The following is an 18,661-nucleotide window of genomic DNA, read 5'->3' on the forward strand; positions in this document are numbered from 1 at the left end:
TTTTTTATTCAGATTTTTTTTATTCAGATTTTTTTCACCCAGATTTTTTTTCTCTCGGATTTTTTTTCACTCGGATTTTTCCTTCATTCTGATTTTCCTTCACTCTGAATTTTCCTTCCCTCGGATTTTTGTCATTCAGAATTTTTTCCCCTTAGATTTTTTTTTCACTCGGATTTTTCCTTCCCTCTGACTTTCCCTTCATCTCTCACTGCTGAAACCAGAGCAGAGCTTCCCAATGGGAATTCCTGGGGAATTTTCACTGCCCTCCAGAGGGGTTTTGGGGGTTTGGAGCAGAGGCACAAGGGAGAGAAGCTCCCATTGCTCCAACCCTTGCACATTTTGGTGGATTCTCCCAATTGTCCAGTCTCAGAAATCCACAGGGAACTTTATTATCAGCACGAGGGGATCTCCCCCTTTGATCATTGCAGGTTTTGCTGTTGCAAGTCAGTTAAAATGTGATGGTGACCCTCAAAGTGTTCGCTCCCAGCACATTTGGGATGTCCCCTGGCACATTTTGTTCAGAATAAATCCATCTTTTGGGGTTTATCAGACACAAATCCTCCCCAAAACAGAGCAAACAGAGAGAAAACAACAACAACAGCTCCAAGAGCTGAACCCACCCACTCCTGAAGGTGTTTTACAGAACTGAGCACCAGCCACAGCTGGAAAATTCAACAGCTCTTCAACCACCAACATTTACATTTAAATACAAGAACCCACTCAGCCTTTACATGTAAACTTTGTCGGGAACCTCCCAAAAAACCCCCAAAAACAACCAGAGATATTGAAGTACAAATGGTTGTGGAAAGAACCAAGGCAGAGGTTTTGCTGCTGTGTTTGAGCTGCAGCCTCTGCAGGGAACAAAGGTTGAGAATTCAGAGCCTCGGGTGAAAACATTTGGGTTCGCTGCTGACCTCCCAAAAGGGGCTGGAAAATGACAACCCTGAGACTCTGTCCCTTGTTGGTGTCCTGTCCTGGGGCATCAGGGACACCCCAGATGTGGCACTGCCTTTCAGTTTCTCCTGGGGGGGATTTTCTCCTCTCCTTGCCTGGACAGCATTTGGGGTGAGCCCAGGGCAGGGAGGAAAGGAGGGACCCCCAAATTTGGGGGGATTTGGGGTTTCCTCTGCAGGGAGGACCTCAGGGAGCACAGACCACCTGGCATTTCACTGGCACCAGGTGGGGAGGTGGAAAGCAAACCCCGCTGTGCTCAGACCGCGTTGGAATTTTGGGGTTTTGGGGTTTTTTCCCCTCCATCTCGTGTCTGCTGCCTCTGCCCTCGCAGGAGGACAAGGTGAGGTGCGAGGTGCCAGGATGGGCAATGCCCTGGGCAGCCTGGCAGCCTGCAGAGCCGGGGCAAGCTCTGGCTGTGCCGGGGCATCCCTGGTGTGAAGGAATCCAAATAACCCAGGCACCTTTTGGGTTCTCCCTCTGGAAACCGAGTCCCCTCCACCCGAGGCAGCCTGGCCCTTTGTGCTCTGCGATTTTCAGGGGGCACAGCTGGTTTTTTTGAGCATCCTTCTGGGCACAGCTGGTTTTTTGGAGCAGCCTGCTGGGCACAGCTGGTTTTTCTGAGCAGCCCGCTGGGCACAGCTGGATTTTTGTGAGCAGCCTGCTGGGCACAGTTGTTTTTTTGGAGCAGCCCGCTGGGCACAGCTGGTTTTTGTGAGCAGCCTGCTGGGCACAGCTGGTTTTTTGGAGCAGACTGCTGGGCACAGCTGGTTTGTTTGAGCATCCTCCTGGACACAGCCGGTTTTCTTGGGCACAGCTGGTTTTTGTGAGCAGCCTGCTGGGCACAGCTGGCACAGCTGGTTTCTCTGAGCACCCTGCTGGGCACAGCTGGATTTTTGGAGCACCCTGCTGGGCACAGCTGGATTTTTGGAGCACCCTCCTGGGCACAGCTGCTCGTGCAGCCCCACAGAGCCCGGCACTGCTCTGCCGGGCCCCACGCTGGGCTGTGGGGCAGACAATGAGCCCTGCGGTGGCAGGAGCGGGGCAGAGCTCGGGGCTCTGCTGCCCCTGCAGCAGCCTCACACCTGGAACACGTGCGGGCCGCCCGGCTGCGCCTCCTCCGCCTCCCACAGGTTGTCGTAGCTGCGGTCGCTCTGGAAGCTCTGCAGCTCCGCGTAGTCGTGGAACGACGAGGAGTCCCGGCAGGAGCAGGCGGCGTCTGCCAGGTCATAGGGGCCGTCTGCGGGAGACGGGGTTGTGGAGTTACAATTGTGTGTCTATATAATTATTTATTGCATATTACATATAAGTATTATAATTTTTATAATAGTAGGAATCACATATTTATTTATATATTTATATATTAATATTATATTATATATATTATATATTTTATAATAATAAATATATATATATTTATATAGTAGGACTCATACATTTTTATATATAAAATATAATAAATATATGATTCCTATATTATAAATATATATATTTATATGTAAGATACAACATATAATTTTATATATATATATACACAGTCAAAAATATATAAATATAATTATAATTATTGCAGTAGGATGTGGAGTCCCGGCAGGAGCAGGCGGCGTCTGCCAGGTCATAGGGGCCGTCTGCGGGAGACGGGGTTGTGGAGTTACAATTGTGTAATATATAATTGTGTAATATATAATCATTTATTGTATATTACATATAAGTATATATATTTATAATAGTAGGAATCATATATTTATATATATATTTTATATGTAAATATAAAATATATATTTATATATATTATATATTTTTATATAAATAAATAAATATTTATAATAGTAGGAATCATATATTTATATATATAAATAAATAAATATATGATTCCTACTATTATAAATATATATTTATATGTAAGATACAACATATAATTATATATATATATATATATATATATATATATATATACATTCAAAAATATATAATATAATTATTGCAGTAGGAGGTGGAGTCCCGGCAGGAGCAGGCGGCGTCTGCCAGGTCATAGGGGCCGTCTGCGGGGAGACGGGGTTGTGGAGTTACAATTGTGTGTCTATATATAATCATTTATTGTATATCACATGTAAGGATATATATTTATAATAGTAGGTATCATATATCTATTTATATATTTATATATAAATATAAAATATATATTATTTATTTTTTATATATATATAAAATAGTAGGAATCATATATTCATTTATATATTTATATATAAATATTATATATATTTTATATATTATATATTTTATATATATAAATATATATATTTATTTATAATAGTAGGAATCATATATTTATATATAAAAATAAATAAATACATGATTCCTACTATTATGAATATATATATTTATATGTAAGATACAACATATATATTTATATTTATATTTATATTTATATTTATATTTATATTTATATACACATTCAAAAAATAGATAATATAATTATAATTATTGCAGTAGGATGTGGAGTCTTGGCAGGGGCAGCTGCCATCTGCCAGGACATAGGTGCCATCTGCAGGGGAACAGGATTCTATATTTATAATTGTGTATTTATATATAATTACATATACAATTATATATATATAAATATATATATATATAAATAATATATAAATATATGACTTCTACTATTATAAATATATATATGCAATATATAACCTATAACATATAATTACATATATATATACAAACAAACATTCAAATAAAAATATAATTACAATAATTGTGGTGGGATGCAGAGTCCTGGCAGAGGCAGATGCCATCTGGGAAATGGGGAGGAATATTTATATTTATAATTCTTTTATATATATTAAAATAATATTTCTATCTTTTAGATAGATAATATTTATATATGTCATGTATATAAATATATAATTATATATAAAGGTATAATATAGAAATTATATAATTTATATATAATAAAATTATATTATTAAATAAATTTATAATAATACTTGATATCTTAGTTTCGTTATTTAATTTAAAAATTTTCTCTCTGGCCTCATGTCAAAGGTGTTGTTCTCTGCTAAAAGTCAGTGTCTGTTAACAGAGAAATTCCAAAATCCTCATTAACCAAGGTGCCAGTGCTGGGGGTGCCGGGGGAGGCAGGGCAGGATGGGGAGCTCACCTGGGGGATGCAGCTCAGGGCCCGGCTGTTCCTGTGGCAGGGAGCACATCTGGGGACAGAGGGACAGCCTGGTGAGGGTGGCACAGCTGTGCCAGCCTGGGACGGGGCATCGGCCTCATCCCTGCTGGGCAGAGGGCCCAGAGCCCTGCAGGGACCCCCCAGGCAAGGTGGGACCCCAGCTTTGTTCCCCATCACCCCCAAGTGTCCCCAGCACCCCCAGAGTGTCCCCAGCACCCCCAGGGCAGTTCCCAGCTCACCTGCCCCAGGTGGGAGCCCTGGGCAGGTGCCCGCAGCTGCAGCCGCCGTGAGGTGCCCGGGGTGCTGTAGGTGGGCACCTCTCTGCAGGGCCCTGGCAGGGGCTGGCAGTGCCACTGCTCCAGGGACAGCTGCTGGGCACCGGGCACTGTGCCCTGGGCTGCTCCTGCCTGCCCCTGGCACTGCAGGAGCTGCAACGAAACCAGAAACAGGGGTTGGGCCCTGGCTGTGCAGAGCTGGGAAATGCCCACCTGGGGCTGCCTCTAATGCCCACCTGGGGCTGCCTCCAATGCCCACCTGGGGCTGCCCAGCCCAGTTCCTGCCCTGCTGGCAGCACGCTCAGGCCAAGCAAGGGTTGCTGGTTCTGCCCAGGTGGGACACAGGGGCCAGGGCTCACCCCACTCCATCCCCATCCCACCTCCATGGCCGAGGGGAAGGCAGGAGGGTGGAAGCAGCTCAGGGGGTGCAGGAGGGCAGGGGGAGCCAGGAAGGACCTGGAGGGAAGGGGGGTCCAGGAGGGAAGGGGGGTCCAGGAGGGAAGGGGGTGCCCCCAGGGTGGGGATGACTCAGGAAGCCTTTCCCTATCAGAGGCTCAGGAGCAGCAATTGGCCTTTGCAGGCACTCCCTTATCTCAGCTGGGGTTTCTGGGGTGGCCACAGAGCTCTGGCTCTGACTCATCCCCAGTTTCGGGAGCCTGGCTCTCATCCCTGTCCCTGCCTCTGTCTGGGGGCTGATCAGCCCCAAGGCAGGATGGAAATGGGACAGGGCACCCACAGCTCATCCCTGAAGGGGCTGGAGTGGGGAATGAACCTGCAAATAAAGTCCCAAGAGCTGCTCATCCCTGTGGGAGGACAGGGCTGGCTCCTGGCTGGGCCAGGGAGGGGAATTCCTACAGGAACAGTCACCCAGGGGTTGGGAAAGTGGCAGCACACTGAAAACCTGATGGAGACATGCTGGAAAGCCCTGGGGAGAGGAGGCTGTGTCCCATGAGGCAATCCCCTCCCACTCACGGGCTGCCTCAGAGCTGGTGCCCACATGCCAGGGAAGGCATTGCTCCATCTGCACTGCAACCTCCCTTTTCCCACGGCAGGGATTTCACACCTGCTCTGCAGCACCTGCCAGGCCCCGTCCCTGCCAGCAGCAGCAGCAGCAGGGAAAGGTGAACCTTGCTCTTCCCAGGCAGGAGGATCCATCCCAATCCCACACCCAGCCCCATCCTGCATCCATCCTGATCCTACCTCCACCCCATCCTGCCTCCAGCCCCCATCCCTCATCCATCCCCATCCTGATCCCACATCCAGCCCCTTCCCACCTCCATTTCCATCCCCATCCCCATCCCACATCCATGCTGATGCCACATCTAGCCCCTTCCCACTTCCATTTCCATCCCAAATCCACCCCCATCCCACATCCCCATCCCACATCCATCCCAATCCGTGCCCATCCCACACCCATTTCCATCCCAGCCCCAGCCCCATCCTACACCCATCCTGATCCCACATCCAGCCCCTTCTCACCTCCATTTCCAACCCCATCCCCATCCATCCCCACCCTCACCCATCCCATCCCACCCCTCCATCCCTCACCGTGCCCACGTCCAGCGGTGCCAGGGGGTGCTGCTGGGCTCCCTGTGCACAGTAGGGCTCCTGGTACACGGGGGACAGCATCTCTGCCCGGGGCTGTTTGGGGATGAGGCCGCAGAGGCTCCTCTCGTGCTCCTGCTGCTGGCTGGGCACCCCGTGCCCGCTGCCCCTGCCCCGGCGGGTCCTGGCGCTGCTCCCCCTGCGCAGCCCCTGCCTGGGCAGCGCTGGGCTGGGCCAGCTGGGCACGGCCAGGCTCTGCAAGGACAGCACGGGGCTGCAGCTGCCTCTGCTCGGCTGGGAGTGCACCGGGACATCAGCACCGGGCTGGGTTTGGGGCTCAGGGGATCCCCAGGGGCACCCCAGGCTGGGTTTGGGGCTCAGGGGATCCCCAGGGGCACCCCAGGCTGGGTGTGGGGCTCAGGGGATCCCCAGGCTGGGTTTGGGGCTCAGGGGATCCCCGGGCTGGGTTTGGGGCTCAGGGGATCCCCAGGGGCACCCCAGGCTGGGTTTGGGGCTCAGGGGATCCCCGGGCTGGCTTTGGGGCTCAGGGGATCCCCAGGCTGGGTTTGGGGCTCACTCACGTGCAGAGGCTGGGAGTACCCAGGGGACAGGGGCTCCTGGAGCAGCCCCAGCCCAGGGGATCCCCACAGGCACCCCCACACTGGCTTTGGGGCTCAGGGGATCCCCGGGCTGGGTTTGGGGCTCAGGGGATCCCCAGGGACACCCCGGGCTGGTTTGGGGCTCAGGGGATCCCCGGGCTGGGTTTGGGGCTCAGGGGATCCCCAGGCTGGGTTTGGGGCTCAGGGGATCCCCATGCTGGGTGTGGGGCTCACTCACGTGCAGAGGCTGGGAGTAGCCGGGGGACAGGGGCTCCTGGAGCAGCCCCAGCCCAGGGGATCCCCAGGGACACCCCACACTGGCTTTGGGGCTCAGGGGATCCCCATGCTGGTTTTGGAGCTCAGGGGATCCCCATGCTGGGTTTGGGGCTCACTCACGTGCAGAGGCTGGGAGTAGCCGGGGGACAGGGGCTCCTGGAGCAGGCGTCCCTCGGGGCTCAGCGGGAAGGAGGGGGCGTCGGGCAGGGAGCCGCTGCTCTGGGTCAGCGTGGTCAGCGCGGTCACTCTGCCCCCGGACGCCCAGGAGCTGCTCTGGCCATCGGAGCTCAGGGATCCCCTCACACTGCTGGGGAACTGCAGGGGACAAGGACAGACCTGGGGACATGGCCCTGGGGACACAGCCCAGGCAGGAAAAACAGAATATCCCCACTAGGAAGGGATCCACAAGGATGAACAAGTCCAAAATCCATCCCTGTCCTTGTGCCAGTCACAGGCCGTGTCCAGCCTCTGCTTTTGAAGGAATTCAATGTCATTTTTTGCCTGTATAATGCCTTGTATTCAAAATGTAAATAATTGAAAATAATAGAAAATAAATATTTTATAATAATATAAAATAAATAATAAAAACAATAGAAAAAATAAAATTAAAATAATAATAAAAAAATGAAAATAAGAATAAAAATAATTAAAAATAATGAAACGAAAATAATAACAAAAAATAAAATAATAACAAAAAGAATTAAAATTAATAAAATGAAAATAATAATGAAATAAATAAAAATAAAATAAATGAAACTAATAATAAAATAAATGAAAATAATAAAAAGAAAATAATAATAATGGAATAAATGAAAATAATAATAAAAAGAAATAAATAATAAAAAATTAAAATTAACTAAATGAAAATAATAATAGTCAAATAAATGAAAATAATGATAAAATTAATTATTTCAATATTCCTCAGGGATCAGCAGCTTGCTGGCAGCAGCGAGCAGAGCCTGCCGTGTCACTGGGCTGTCACACAGGTGGGTTCCCACCCCAAACTGCAGCATCCCGTACCTGGCTGGGCTGGGGCAGCCTTGAGCCCACCGAGAAGCTCTCGGAGCCCGAGAGGGAGGAGTCGGCGTTTCGGAACTGGGCGGTGTTCAGGCAGTAGAGCCACTCCTGGTAGTCCTGGTAGCTGGCACAGGTCACCCGGATGGAGTTTATCAGTCGGCCTGGAAAACATCCCCACACTGCTGATTCCCCCCTCAAAAATCCCCGAAAAACATCCCCACACTGCTGATCCTGGGCTGGACCCTCAAAAATCCCCGAAAAACATCCACACTGCTGATTCCCCATTCAAAAATCCCCAAAAAACATCCCCACTGCTGATTCCCCCCTCAAAAATCCCCCTGCCCCATCCTGCCCTGCATTCCACAGGGTCTGGAGGTGCTGGGAATGCTCTGCCCTGCTGCCAGGACACAGAGCATCCCAAATTTCTCTGGCTGCCCCGCAGGAGGGTGGGCACAGCCCCCTGCTAGCTGCCCTGCATCCCAGTGGGTCTGATGTGGGATCCTGCACATCCCATGGACACATCCCAGTGATGTTCCTGCTGGCTGCACATCCCAGTGAGTTCCTGCCATCCCGTGGTCCCTGCACATCCCAGTGAGATTCCTGCACATCCCAGTGGGATCCCTGCACATCCCAGTGGGATCCCTGCACATCCCAGTGAGTTTTCCTCACATCCTGCACATCCCAGTGGGATTGCTGCTGTCCCCCCTCCCCTCCCCGTGCCAGACACCCACCTTCGATCAGGAAGGAGCTTTTGTCGTTCTCCTCAAACAGCACCTGGATGGCGTTGAGGGGCAGCTCTCCCTGTGGAGGCAGAGACAGAGACAGGGCTGGGATCAGGGTTGGGGTCAGGGAGCCAGCAGAGCTCCTGGCCGTGCCAGGGGGCACAGCTCTGGGGCACCTGGGCAGCCAAACTGCTCCCCCAGGGGAAATTCCAGCGAAATTCCTGCCTCCTGCACATCCCAGTGGGATTAACTAACCCTAACCCTAAACCTCCTGCACATCCCAGTGAGATTCCTGCCATCCCCTGCACATCCCAGTGAGATTCCTGCACATCCCAGTGGGAATCAGATTCTGCCTCCTGCACATCCCAGTGGATCTGAATCCTAACCCTGAACATCCCAGTGGATCCTGCCCTGCACATCCCAGTGATTCTGCGACATCCAGGAGATTTCCTGCACCCATGGTCCTGCACATCCTCATGCAGAGATATTCCTCCTCCAATGAGATCCTGCACATCCCAATGGGATTCCTGCACATCCCAGTGAGATTCCTGCTGCCTCCTGCACATCCCAGCAGGATTCATGCTGTCTCCTGCACATCTCAATGGGATTAACTAACCCTAACCCTTCTGCACATCCCAGTGAGATTCCTGCACATCCCAGTGATATTCCTGCTGCCTGCTGGTGCTGAGCCACCCTCTGGATAAACTCCTACGTCAGGGATCTCACCAACATCCCACAGATCACCCCAGCATCTCCCCCTGGCTGGTTCCCACCTCTCCCAGGGCCTTTTCCCATCGGAGCACTGGGGTGAGCCCCATCTCAGCCCTTTCCCTGCCCCAGAGCCCTGCGGTGGCTGTGGATTTACAGAGCAGAGCTGCAGGCAGGGGAAGTGCAGCAGCCCCCTGCCCTGACACGCCTCTGGAAAAGCAGGTTCCTGTCCCAGGCTGGTGAATCAGCACCGTGGGAAGGGAACGGGGGCAGGTTTAGGGTTTCAAAAGAGGTGAGCTCATGGGAGAGCCCAGCCCAGGCCCCTTTGCGGGGTGCCCCGTTCCCAGGAGATGCAAACAGCACTTTCCCAAAATCGGGCTGTGCCTGGGGCGAGTCCCAGCTGCTGGAAAACGCCATCCAGAGCCGCTCTGGGATGGGCAGGGCTCTGCCTGCTCCTGGCCCTGCTCTCAGGAGATGCCCTGACCAGGGATCACAATAGAAATGTTCTGCAGGACGTGGAAAATGCCATCCAGCGCCGCTCTGGGATGGGCAGAGCTCTGCCTGCCCCTGGCCCTGCTCTCAGGAGATGCCCTGACCAGGGATCACAATAGAAATGTTCTGCAGGATGTGGAAAACGCCATCCAGAGCTGCTCTGGGATGGGCAGGGCTCTGCCTGCCCCTGGCCCTGCTCTCCCGAGGGATGCTCTCCCCAGGGATCACAATAGAAATGTTCTGCAGGATGTGGAAAACGCCATCCAGAGCTGCTCTGGGATGGGCAGAGCTCTGCCTGCCCCTGGCCCTTCCCAGGGATGACAGCAGGAGCGTTCTGCAGGATGTGGGGCAGGCCCTGGGGGGTTCATGGTGCATTTCACAGCCCTGCAGGGCTGCTCATCCCCAGGGGGGCTCACGGTGCATTTCACAGCTCTGCAGCCCTGCAGGGCTGTTTGTGCCCGGCTCGGTGACTCAGGGATGCAGCAGAGCAGCAGCTCCGGGGTCACAGACAGGCCACTGCTCCTTCTGGCGCATTTGTTCCAGCACAGGAGGAGCAGAGAGCTCTGGGTGAGCCATCAAACGGTGCTGGAGATCACAGGATCACGGGGAGGGAAGGGAAGGGCAGAGAGGCCCTGCAGCACCAGCCATTAACCAGCACAGCCCTGCTCCCGCTCTGCCGTGTCCCCAAGTGCCACCGGGGATGGCACTGGGTGAGTTCAGGGCCATTCTGACTGCTCAGTGCTGGGGCTCCAGCACTGCTCCCACGGGCAGGGACAGCACAGAGGCTGCTCTGGCATCCCTGGGGATGCTCCCTGTCCCTGCTGAGGATCCAGCACTGCTCCCACGGGCAGGGACAGCACAGAGGCTGCTCTGGCATCCCTGGGGATGCTCCCTGTCCCTGCTGTCCCTTCTGCTCCTGCAGAGGGAGAACGGTGCCAGCACTGCACCAGCAGCAGCCAACCCTTCCCTCCCCTCCTGTGCCCTTCCTGCCCTCCTGTGCCCTTCCTGCCCTCCTGTGCCCTTCCCCACAGCCCCAGCTGTGCTGCCAGGCTGCTCCCAGCTCCAAAGTGGCACAGAGATGGGGGGAAAAGCCCCCTGTGCCAGCTGCTGTCTGCAGCAGCTCCCTGCCAGCCCAGCCTCCCTCCTCCTCCTCCTCCTCCTCCTCCTGCCTTGGCAGGCAGCCCCTTCCCCCGGGCTGCTGGAGCAGAGCAGGGTGTTTCCCATGGGAAGGGATCCTGCCCCATCCCAGCTGGCTCGGGAGGGGTGCCAGGAGCTCGGGAGGGCAGTGGGGAGCAGCAGGGTGCTCCGAGGGGAGCTCACCTTGAAGCACAGGCCGCCGGGCTCCTCGGACACGATCACCAGCGTGGACGGGTACAGCACCAGCAGCCGCTCGTGCTGCTCCTGGGGAGGCACAAAGGGACAGGGCTGGAGCCCTGGAACAGCCAGGCTCAGGGCTGAGAGCCCTGGGCTCTGTTATCCTGACTGCAGCCTGGGCAAGGCTCCGGGAACAGCTGAGCTGAGCTGGGAAATGGATTTGGGAAGAGCCAGGCTGCTTCCCTGCATGGGAAATGGATTTGGGAAGGGCCAGGCTGCTTCCTTTGCTGGGAGATGGAGCCTGCACCAGTGACTCCATCCATGGATCCCTCCATCCATAGCTCCCTCCATGGATCCATCCATCCATCCATCCATCCATCCATCCATCCCTCCCTTCATCCATCCATCCATCCATCCATGGATTCCTCCATCCCCAGAGCCGTGTCCTACCTGGAAGGGCAGGTGCTGCAGCTTCACCTTGGACAGGCAGAGGATTTCTCCCAGGGATTCCCGCTGGGTTCCCCTCCAGTCCTGCACGGGCAGGTTCTGCACGGACCAGCGCAGCTCCTCCTTGTCCCCGGGGCCCTGGGGACAGACACACTGAGCAGCCCTGCCCTCAGCCAGCCCTGCCCCACCTGGGGACGCCTTTTTGGTGTGGCAGGAGCAGGAGAGGGCAGGTAAATCTGGGCAGGAGGCAGTTTTCCAGCTGGGAGCGGATTGGCACCCTCCACAGCCAGCATCCCTGGGAATGCCTTTCCAAGGGGACATTTGTGTTTGACAAGTGGGGAGGGAATTAAAGCACCCTCAGAGATGGGAGGGACAATTCCTCTCTATTTTCTAAGCTTCAGCCTCCTCCTGCAGGTGTTTTGCAAGCTCTGGGTGGTTGCACAAGCACCAAAAGCACGAGAGCTTCCCTGAGGCTGTCCCAAGCTGTGACCCCATGGAGGTTGTGCTGCTGGTGGCACCCGTGGGTGGCAGCTCTTCCCCCCAGCACTGTGCCTCTCAGACCCCTCCTGCAAGCTCCTTTTGTACCCTGTTTTCCCCAGGAAAGCCCCCCAAAGGGAATCTCCCCCAGTGTCCCAGCTGGAGCCAGCAGAGGGACATGGGACACCCACCTGGGACAGCAGGGGCAGGGCCAGGCTCCCTCCACAGAGCTGGATCTGCTTCTCCAGGTGGTACAGCCACTGCTTCAGCTCGGCCTTGGACTGGCAGAACACCACCAGGGGGTTCAGCAGGGGCCCTGGGGGCGGGAGAGCCAGGGTGAGCAGAGCAGAGCTGGGCAGGGATGGCAGCACCATCGGGAGCAGCTGGCACAGTGCCCAGCCCTCCTTGGGGTGTGGGGACACCAGAGCTCTGCTGCCACCCCCTCCAGGCCCCACGGCACAGCTGGCACACTGGGAGATGGAGCCTGCACCAGTCACTCCATCCATCCATCCATCCATCCATCCATCCATGGCTCCATCCATCCATCCATCCATCCATGGCTCCATCCATCCATCCATCCATCCATGGATCCATTCATCCTTCATTCATCCATCCATCCATCCATGGATCCATCCATCCTCCATCCATCCATCCATATCCATGGATCCATGATCCATCCATCCATCCATCCATCCATCCATCCATCCTTCATTCATCCATCCATCCATCCATCCATCCATCCATCCAAACATCATCCAAGGGCTGTGGGGACACCAGAGCTCTGCTGCCACCCCCTCCACCCCCTCCATCCCCAGCAGCCTTTGGGAAGGCTCTGTGTGGGCAGGGACTGTCCCAGGTGCTGCTCCCCTCTGTCATCTCCCAGTGTCACCCTGGCTCTCCAGATGTGGAACACCAGCACCTTTCTGGCACTGCTGGTTTATTCATTGCCTCCTGAACCCAACCCGTGCCAGCCCAGCTGAGGATGACTCCAGACATCCCCTGGGAGGCAGGGACAGCCCTGCAGTTGCTGATTTCAGAGTTTGCAGCTCCCACTGGTCCCAGGGCACGAGCACAGCTCCCACACCTGTGCTGCTGCTCGGGGCAATAACCACCCTGGCAGGATGCAGGGTGGATGTTGTGATTAATAATTTACCTCCGAGCCCGTATCCAGCCCTGCCTGCTGCAGGCTCACAAGGACCTGCCTCTGTGGGACCTGGAGGTGCCCAGATAAGCCCGGATAAACGGGGGGGACTTTGCCCTTCTCTGGTATCTTTAGTGCCCCTGTTCCTGCATTATTTACAAACAAGGCTTCACTGAGCCTTTGAAGTGTGTCTGCCTTGCAGGAAGTGCAGGGTGAACAAAGCTGAGCTGGGAATGGGGGCACTGAGTGACTCCAAACCCATGACAGCAATTTGGTGTGGAGCCTTTGCTGCCCATCCACGTGGCTCTGGAGCTCTGGGGCTCTCCTGTTTCCTCCTCCCTTGGTTTCCCTGTTTCCTTCTCCCTTGGTTTCCCTGTTTTCTCCTCCCTTGGTTTCCCTGCTGATGCTGCTCTTGGGGCATTCCCTGGGCACCCAGCTCCTCACACCATTTATAAATACAAATTAAAGCCAGCAGGGATCCCTCTGCCAGGCATGACTCTCAGCCCTGGGCACACCCCCAGGGCATCGCCCATTGCCACATCTAAAAAAGGGCCCAAGAGGAGAGAAAATGGGGAAAAGAACAGCAGGACATGCCTGGCACTGCTGCAGTGGGTGCCCAGACCCAGCCCTGTCCCCCTCTTTGGGTTCCCTGAGCCCAGTAGCCCCCCAGACCCACCTGAGATGAGCAGAGCATGGTCCTGCTGCCCCCAGACCCACCTGAGATGAGCAGAGCATGGTCCTGCTGCCCCCAGACCCACAGACCCACCTGAGATGCGCAGAGCATGGTCCTGCTGCCCCCAGACCCACCTGAGATGAGCAGAGCGTGGTCCTGCTGCCCCGGGCTCTGCTCAGCCCCCAGCTCCTGCACCTGCAGCTCCTTTAGTGGCAGCAGCTCCTGGGGAAGGAGAGCAGGGGTTACCTGGGGCTCCATCCTGCAGCACGCTGAGGAACACCCGAATATCCCACAGGGTTCTTCTCTTTCCATTCCAAACCTCAGCAGAAGAGGTTTGTGTGCCCGGCTCCCCCAGCGTGGCCACAGAGCCCGGCTGGCCCAGGTGAGCCCTACCTGGTAGGTGAGGCCGTTGGGACCCGAGGACTGGAAGTACAGGTGGGACTGGAACAGCTCCAGAAAACAGCTGTGGACCTCCTGCAGCAGGGACACCTTGGGTTAGCTCAGGAAACCTCTGGAGTTATCTCAGGAAACCTCTGGAGTTATCTCAGGACACCTTTAGGATATCTCAGGACACCTCTGGGGTTATTCAGGACACCTTTGGGGTATCTCAGGACACTTTTGGGGCTGTCTCAGGACATGTTTGGGGTTATTCAGGACACATTTGGGTTATCTCAGGACACCTTTGGGGTATCTCAGGACACCTCCCAGCCTCCCTCTGCATCCCAGGCATGCAAAATCTTCTCCAAGGGTCCCCCCTGTGCTGACAGAAGTGCCCCAGGTGCCCACAGGGATGGGAGCAGGTGGGACACTTCCATCAGCAGGGAATTCTCCACGCTCCCATTTCCCACAATTTCCCCTCCCTTCCCAGTTTCTCCCCCATCCCCGGGCACAGCAAGCCCCACAAAGAGGCGCCTCAGCCTCACCTGGCAGTGCTGGAACTTCAGCTTGACCTTGGAGTAATAAATCATTTTGCCCAAATCCCTGACAACCACTTTCCTCCGGCCCCTCTTGAACAGGCTGGGGAGCCTCTGGTCCAGGTTCTCCTTCTGGTTCTCCTGCTTCTGGAGGATCTGTGCCGAGGACGCAGGGAAAAGCAGGTCAGGGCTGCTGGAAGGGGCATTCCCAGAACATCTTCCCAGCAGGATTCCTGGCACAGGGGCCCAGGATGGGCTGTTTGTTGTTGGGTCTCCTTGCCAACGTGCTGGGGGCCTGTGAGGAGATCCTGACCTAAAGCTGGGGCTCCTGGGCTGCAGAAGAGGGGGGCACAGGCACATTTCACTCCCAGGGCCTGGCTGAATTGGGGTTGCTGCATTTAGGACAGGAGTTAACCCTTTCCTGCTGAAATCCTGCCTCCAGCTTCCCAGCTTTGGAACAGAATTTAGGGAACACAGTGAATGCCTCAGTGGGGCAGCTCAGCGTAGGAAAAATGGTGTTTGTGTCACAAATGCAGGGCAAAGAAAAATGGAATTTGTGTCACAAATGCAGAGCAAAGGGCAGCTGGTCACGGGTGCAGCAATAACAAAACACAGGATAAGGGCACCAGCAGCACCTGGGAGTGGGGAGAGGGTGAAGTGATAAAATCATGGGCATGGAGATAAGGAGCAGCACAAGCCACAGCTGCTGCTGCTGCTGCTGGGGACGGGGCAGCCAAATTTCCCAGGAATGAACAAGGCATCGAGGGGGAAAAGCAGTGTGGGAGCTGGGAATGCAGCAGCACAGTGGGAAAGAGCTTCCAGAGGAGGGAGAGGCAGGGCCTGCACAGCCCCTGGTGTGGCAAGGAGCAAATGGGACATTTCCATCACCCAGCAGGCCTGGCAGGGGTAACCTGAGGGATGGGGGCAATGGCTGAGCACGGGAGCTGTGGAATAACGGGGCCACAGCCCTGAAATCTGCCCCAAAACCATGGGGATGCCTCAGCCAAAGGGGCCCTCCCCGGCCCCATCGCGGCCATTCCCGTTATCCCAGCGATCCTGCGCTCCCCGATCCTCCCCAGCCGCCGGTGCCCTGACATGTTCCACCCCATCCTACAGGTAGAACCAGTTACTCATTAACTGCTCCGGCCCCCGTGAATCAGCAGCACAGGAAGAGCTCAGCCGGCAGCAGGAGCCCCGGGGCTGCTGTTCCATGGGAAAAACACCAAACGAGCGGCTCAAAACACCAAAAGGAGCAGCCCCTGGGGCACTGGGAGCTCTGGGAGCCAGGGCAGGGGCTGCTGGGGGTGCCAGGAGGTGCAGGGATGTCACCCGTGCCCGTCCCAGGTGGGCAGCAGCGGCGATGCCATCTCTGCTGAGGGTGCCCCGAGCCGGCCCTGCAGCTGCCAGAAATGCAGCAGGGAGAGGGGCAGAGCCCAGGCACCCTCCAGGGCACACGGGGAGCTCGTGGCTGAGCCCAGGGTTGGCATCCCCTGTGCCCCAGGTGAGGGTAAAGGCTGAACCCTGCTCCACCCTCCTCCCTTCCATCCCTGGGCTCCCAGATGGGCATCTCCCAGTGACTCTGCCAGGATCCCTTCCCCAGCATCCACTGCCTCTGACAGCTCATCCTGCCTCCCCGGGCAGAATCCAGGATGGATTTTGCTGCCTGGTCCCTCTGGATCCAGCTGATTCCCACAGGGAGCCTCTGCCTGGCACTGCAGCCGTGCCTCAGTTTCCCCTTCCCCATACGAGCACCCAGCACATCCCAAACGCTCCCAAAACTCCTCCCACACCCCCGGCCCACCCAGCAGGACCCACCGAGCCCTCGGGGGCTGCTGGCTCCCCCTGTGCTCTCCCCAGCAGGGCTGGGAACGGGGCCATGAGGCCACAAGGCTGGGCCGTGCCCCGGGCAGCCCTGCCCTTCCTGATTCCCTTCCCAGGCTCCTGCTAATCCGCGTCTGCTCCGTGGGAATGAATCATCCCACCTGCCAAAGCTCGCTCAGCTTCTCCCTTCCCTCCCAGGCTTCTCCCTTCCCTCCCAACCTTCTCCTTTCCCTCCCAGGCAACCCAGGAACAAAAGATCCCACAGGAAAGGTGTGGGGGAGATGCCCCCACATCCCTGCAGCACCCCTGGCTGGGCCAGGTCCCCTCCACACCTGCACGCAGGTGCTCATCCCTTCCCAGGGGTCTCCATGGGGCCAAGCTGCTGCTGCAGCCCCCAGACCCAAACCCAGCGTCCTTCCTGAATTCTGTGCTTGGGGAGGGTGGGGATGAAGCCCTGGAGCAGCAGGGAGGGGTTGGAGGTGCTGGACATTCTTGCCTTGGCTGGGATGTACTGCAGGATTTTGTCCGTGCTCGTGTCTCGCTCCTGGCCTCCATCGAGCCCAAAGAAGCTGGGCAGCTTTTTCTTGCCATTTTGTCTACAGAGGAAAAAGGGGAAAAAAACCTTAAACACACATGGAAACACAGGTCCAGGCTGGGGCATGGTGAATCCTGCCCTGAAACAAGGAAGCCAGGACACCAGGCATGCAATGTGTCACGGGCTTTCGAGTCATCCCAGGGATGACAAAGCCTGGGAGAACTGAAAAGGGACTTTGCTCCATTTGTTGAGGTTTTTCTGCTTTTCTACAGCTCTTTGCTCAGCCAGCTTGGCTCACCTGTGCCCCCAAATCCTCACAGGGCCGGGATGTTCCATGGCAGAAAAGACCCAAAGAACATAAAAACCCAGCTCCTGCAGAGCCCCTGGGTGGGGATGGATCCTCAGGGCAGATATTCACAGGCAGGGCTCATTTCTGCCCTGTGGGTTCCCCCTGCCTCCCACTCCCACTCCCAGCTTCTCCCTGCGTGCTCACCAGTCCCAGGCAGCCACTGGTGCTGCTGGGAGTGCTGGGATTTCCTCAGATTGCAGCAGAGACCCAGGACAATCCCCAGGAGCGTGGGAAGATGGGAGGCAGGGGGACAGGAGGGGCTCTGGGGCTTGGGAGCTTCACACAGGGCCCTGGAGTGAGACCCCTGAGCCCAAACATCCCAAGAGATCCCCTCATTTTTACCCCAAATTCCCCGAGAAATCCTCTCTCTTTTACCTCAAATTCCCCAAGAAATCCCCTCTCTTTTACCCCACAGGAGCTCCTCAGGCCCCTACAGGTTTGTCCCTGATTTCTGGCAGCACAGGGGACAGTTCAGGGTCTCCTTTCAATCAGAAACCCCCTCGCCTGGCAGAGTTTGGGGTATTTTGGCACAGCCCTGACCGTGAACCCAACCCAGAGAGGTTCATGAGGAATCCCCTGGTTCCCTGCAGGGTTCCTTTCCAGCTCTGGCCATGCTGGTGGGAGCAGCGGGAAGCTGGGAAGCTGCAGAGCATTCCCTGCCTGTCCCTATTTTGGGACAGCCACGTCCCTGAGTGTGGCCACCCAAATCCCCAAAGGGTTTCACAGACATTTTCTGCTGCTCCCCTTTGGGTTCACAAACACAAGTCCTACAGCGGGGTGCTGGGATTTGGGGCTTTCTCCCCAAAGCCCGAGGAGCGGGAATGTTGTTTTCTCACGAGTGTGAATAAGAGCTCTCCCAAGTGCAAACAAGGGAATATCGGGTGTTCTGCAGCCTGTCCCGCGGGGGAAGCTCAATTACCCAAACAGAAATGGACCCAGCGGCGCTTCCCCCGTGAATTCCATCCCGGGCTCTCGGGGCGAGCCGATCCCGGCTCTGGCAGTGCCCGGCACCCCCAAACCCACCGGGAATAGGAAACCCCCGCCGGGGAGATCCCGCAGGAGATCCCACAGCCCAGAGCCGGTTGGGGTTACTCACTCCTTTTTCAGCGAGGGCTTCCTTCGGAAGGAGCTCCTGAAGCCGCCGGGAGCCTGCGGGACACAGGCGATGTTCCCCATGTCGGGAGCGGTGCGGGATCGGTGCGGGATCGGTGTGAGATCAGTGTGGGA

The 18,661-nt window shown here is 55.3% G+C and overlaps 1 protein-coding gene across 1 annotated transcript; it reads right to left on the reverse strand.

The window, feature by feature from the left end:
- Nucleotides 1-645: 645 nt before the first annotated feature.
- Nucleotides 646-18,661, reverse strand: PLEKHN1 (pleckstrin homology domain containing N1). Its single transcript, XM_064730597.1, has 15 exons — nucleotides 18,531-18,661; nucleotides 17,047-17,146; nucleotides 14,739-14,885; nucleotides 14,209-14,289; nucleotides 13,950-14,037; nucleotides 12,193-12,317; nucleotides 11,528-11,662; nucleotides 11,084-11,164; nucleotides 8,573-8,642; nucleotides 7,845-8,002; nucleotides 6,945-7,139; nucleotides 5,953-6,204; nucleotides 4,369-4,557; nucleotides 4,112-4,160; nucleotides 646-2,191 (listed from the first exon to the last, which is right to left on the reverse strand). The coding sequence occupies exons 1-15, from the start codon at nucleotides 18,608-18,610 to the stop codon at nucleotides 2,031-2,033; spliced, it is 1,911 nt and encodes a 636-aa protein (XP_064586667.1). The 5' UTR covers nucleotides 18,611-18,661; the 3' UTR covers nucleotides 646-2,030.

This window comes from Zonotrichia leucophrys, chromosome 21, assembly GCF_028769735.1.
Source record: "Zonotrichia leucophrys gambelii isolate GWCS_2022_RI chromosome 21, RI_Zleu_2.0, whole genome shotgun sequence".
NCBI lineage: Eukaryota > Metazoa > Chordata > Aves > Passeriformes > Passerellidae > Zonotrichia > Zonotrichia leucophrys.

Bases quoted from the DNA above. Each gene is read 5' to 3' on its own strand.
- PLEKHN1 (XM_064730597.1), bottom strand. From the start codon at position 18,610: ATGGGGAACATCGCCTGTGTCCCGCAGGCTCCCGGCGGCTTCAGGAGC. The intron at 11,165-11,527 runs GTAGGACACGGC...GTGCCTCCCCAG, and splicing joins TGCAGCACCTGCCCTTCCAG to GAGCAGCACGAGCGGCTGCT. The intron at 4,161-4,368 runs GTGAGCTGGGAA...CTCTGTCCCCAG, and splicing joins AGGGCTCCCACCTGGGGCAG to ATGTGCTCCCTGCCACAGGA.